This window comes from Fukomys damarensis, unplaced genomic scaffold (genome assembly GCF_012274545.1).
Source record: "Fukomys damarensis isolate Sample0158 unplaced genomic scaffold, DMR_v1.0_HiC HiC_scaffold_7, whole genome shotgun sequence".
NCBI classification, from domain to species: Eukaryota; Metazoa; Chordata; class Mammalia; order Rodentia; family Bathyergidae; genus Fukomys; species Fukomys damarensis.
Window position 1 is genome coordinate 24,903,303 of NW_022900919.1, and position 246 is coordinate 24,903,548.

The 246-nt window shown below is 69.9% G+C and overlaps 1 protein-coding gene across 1 annotated transcript in view; it reads right to left on the reverse strand.

Annotated features, from left to right (window-relative positions):
* Pygb (glycogen phosphorylase B) overlaps positions 1-242 on the reverse strand; it is a gene marked incomplete at its 5' end in the record, with an annotated part of 28,608 nt that extends 28,366 nt beyond the window's left edge. Inside the window, one exon of the mRNA XM_010625626.2 lies at positions 60-242. Within this exon, the coding sequence (XP_010623928.1) occupies positions 60-242 (183 nt within the window). The remainder of the gene's footprint in view (positions 1-59) is intronic.
* Positions 243-246: the final 4 nt, after the last annotated feature.

Consider the following 246-nt stretch of genomic DNA (forward strand, 5'->3'; position numbering starts at 1 on the left):
GGAGTCGGCGCAGCGCTCCAGTCAGGTCGGGCCCTCGGGAGCCGGGTCGCCCGCCTCACCTTGGGGTCACGCTCGTAGTAGTGCTGCTGCGTGCGGATCCAGCGGCCCACCAGGTGGTCGCGCACCGTGTGCGCCAGCGCGAAGAAGTAGTCGCGCGGAGTGGCCACATTGCGGTCCTTGACCAGCGTGAAGTGCAGATGCCGGTTGAAGCTCTTCCGCACCTCGGCCACGTCGCCCAGCCCGGCC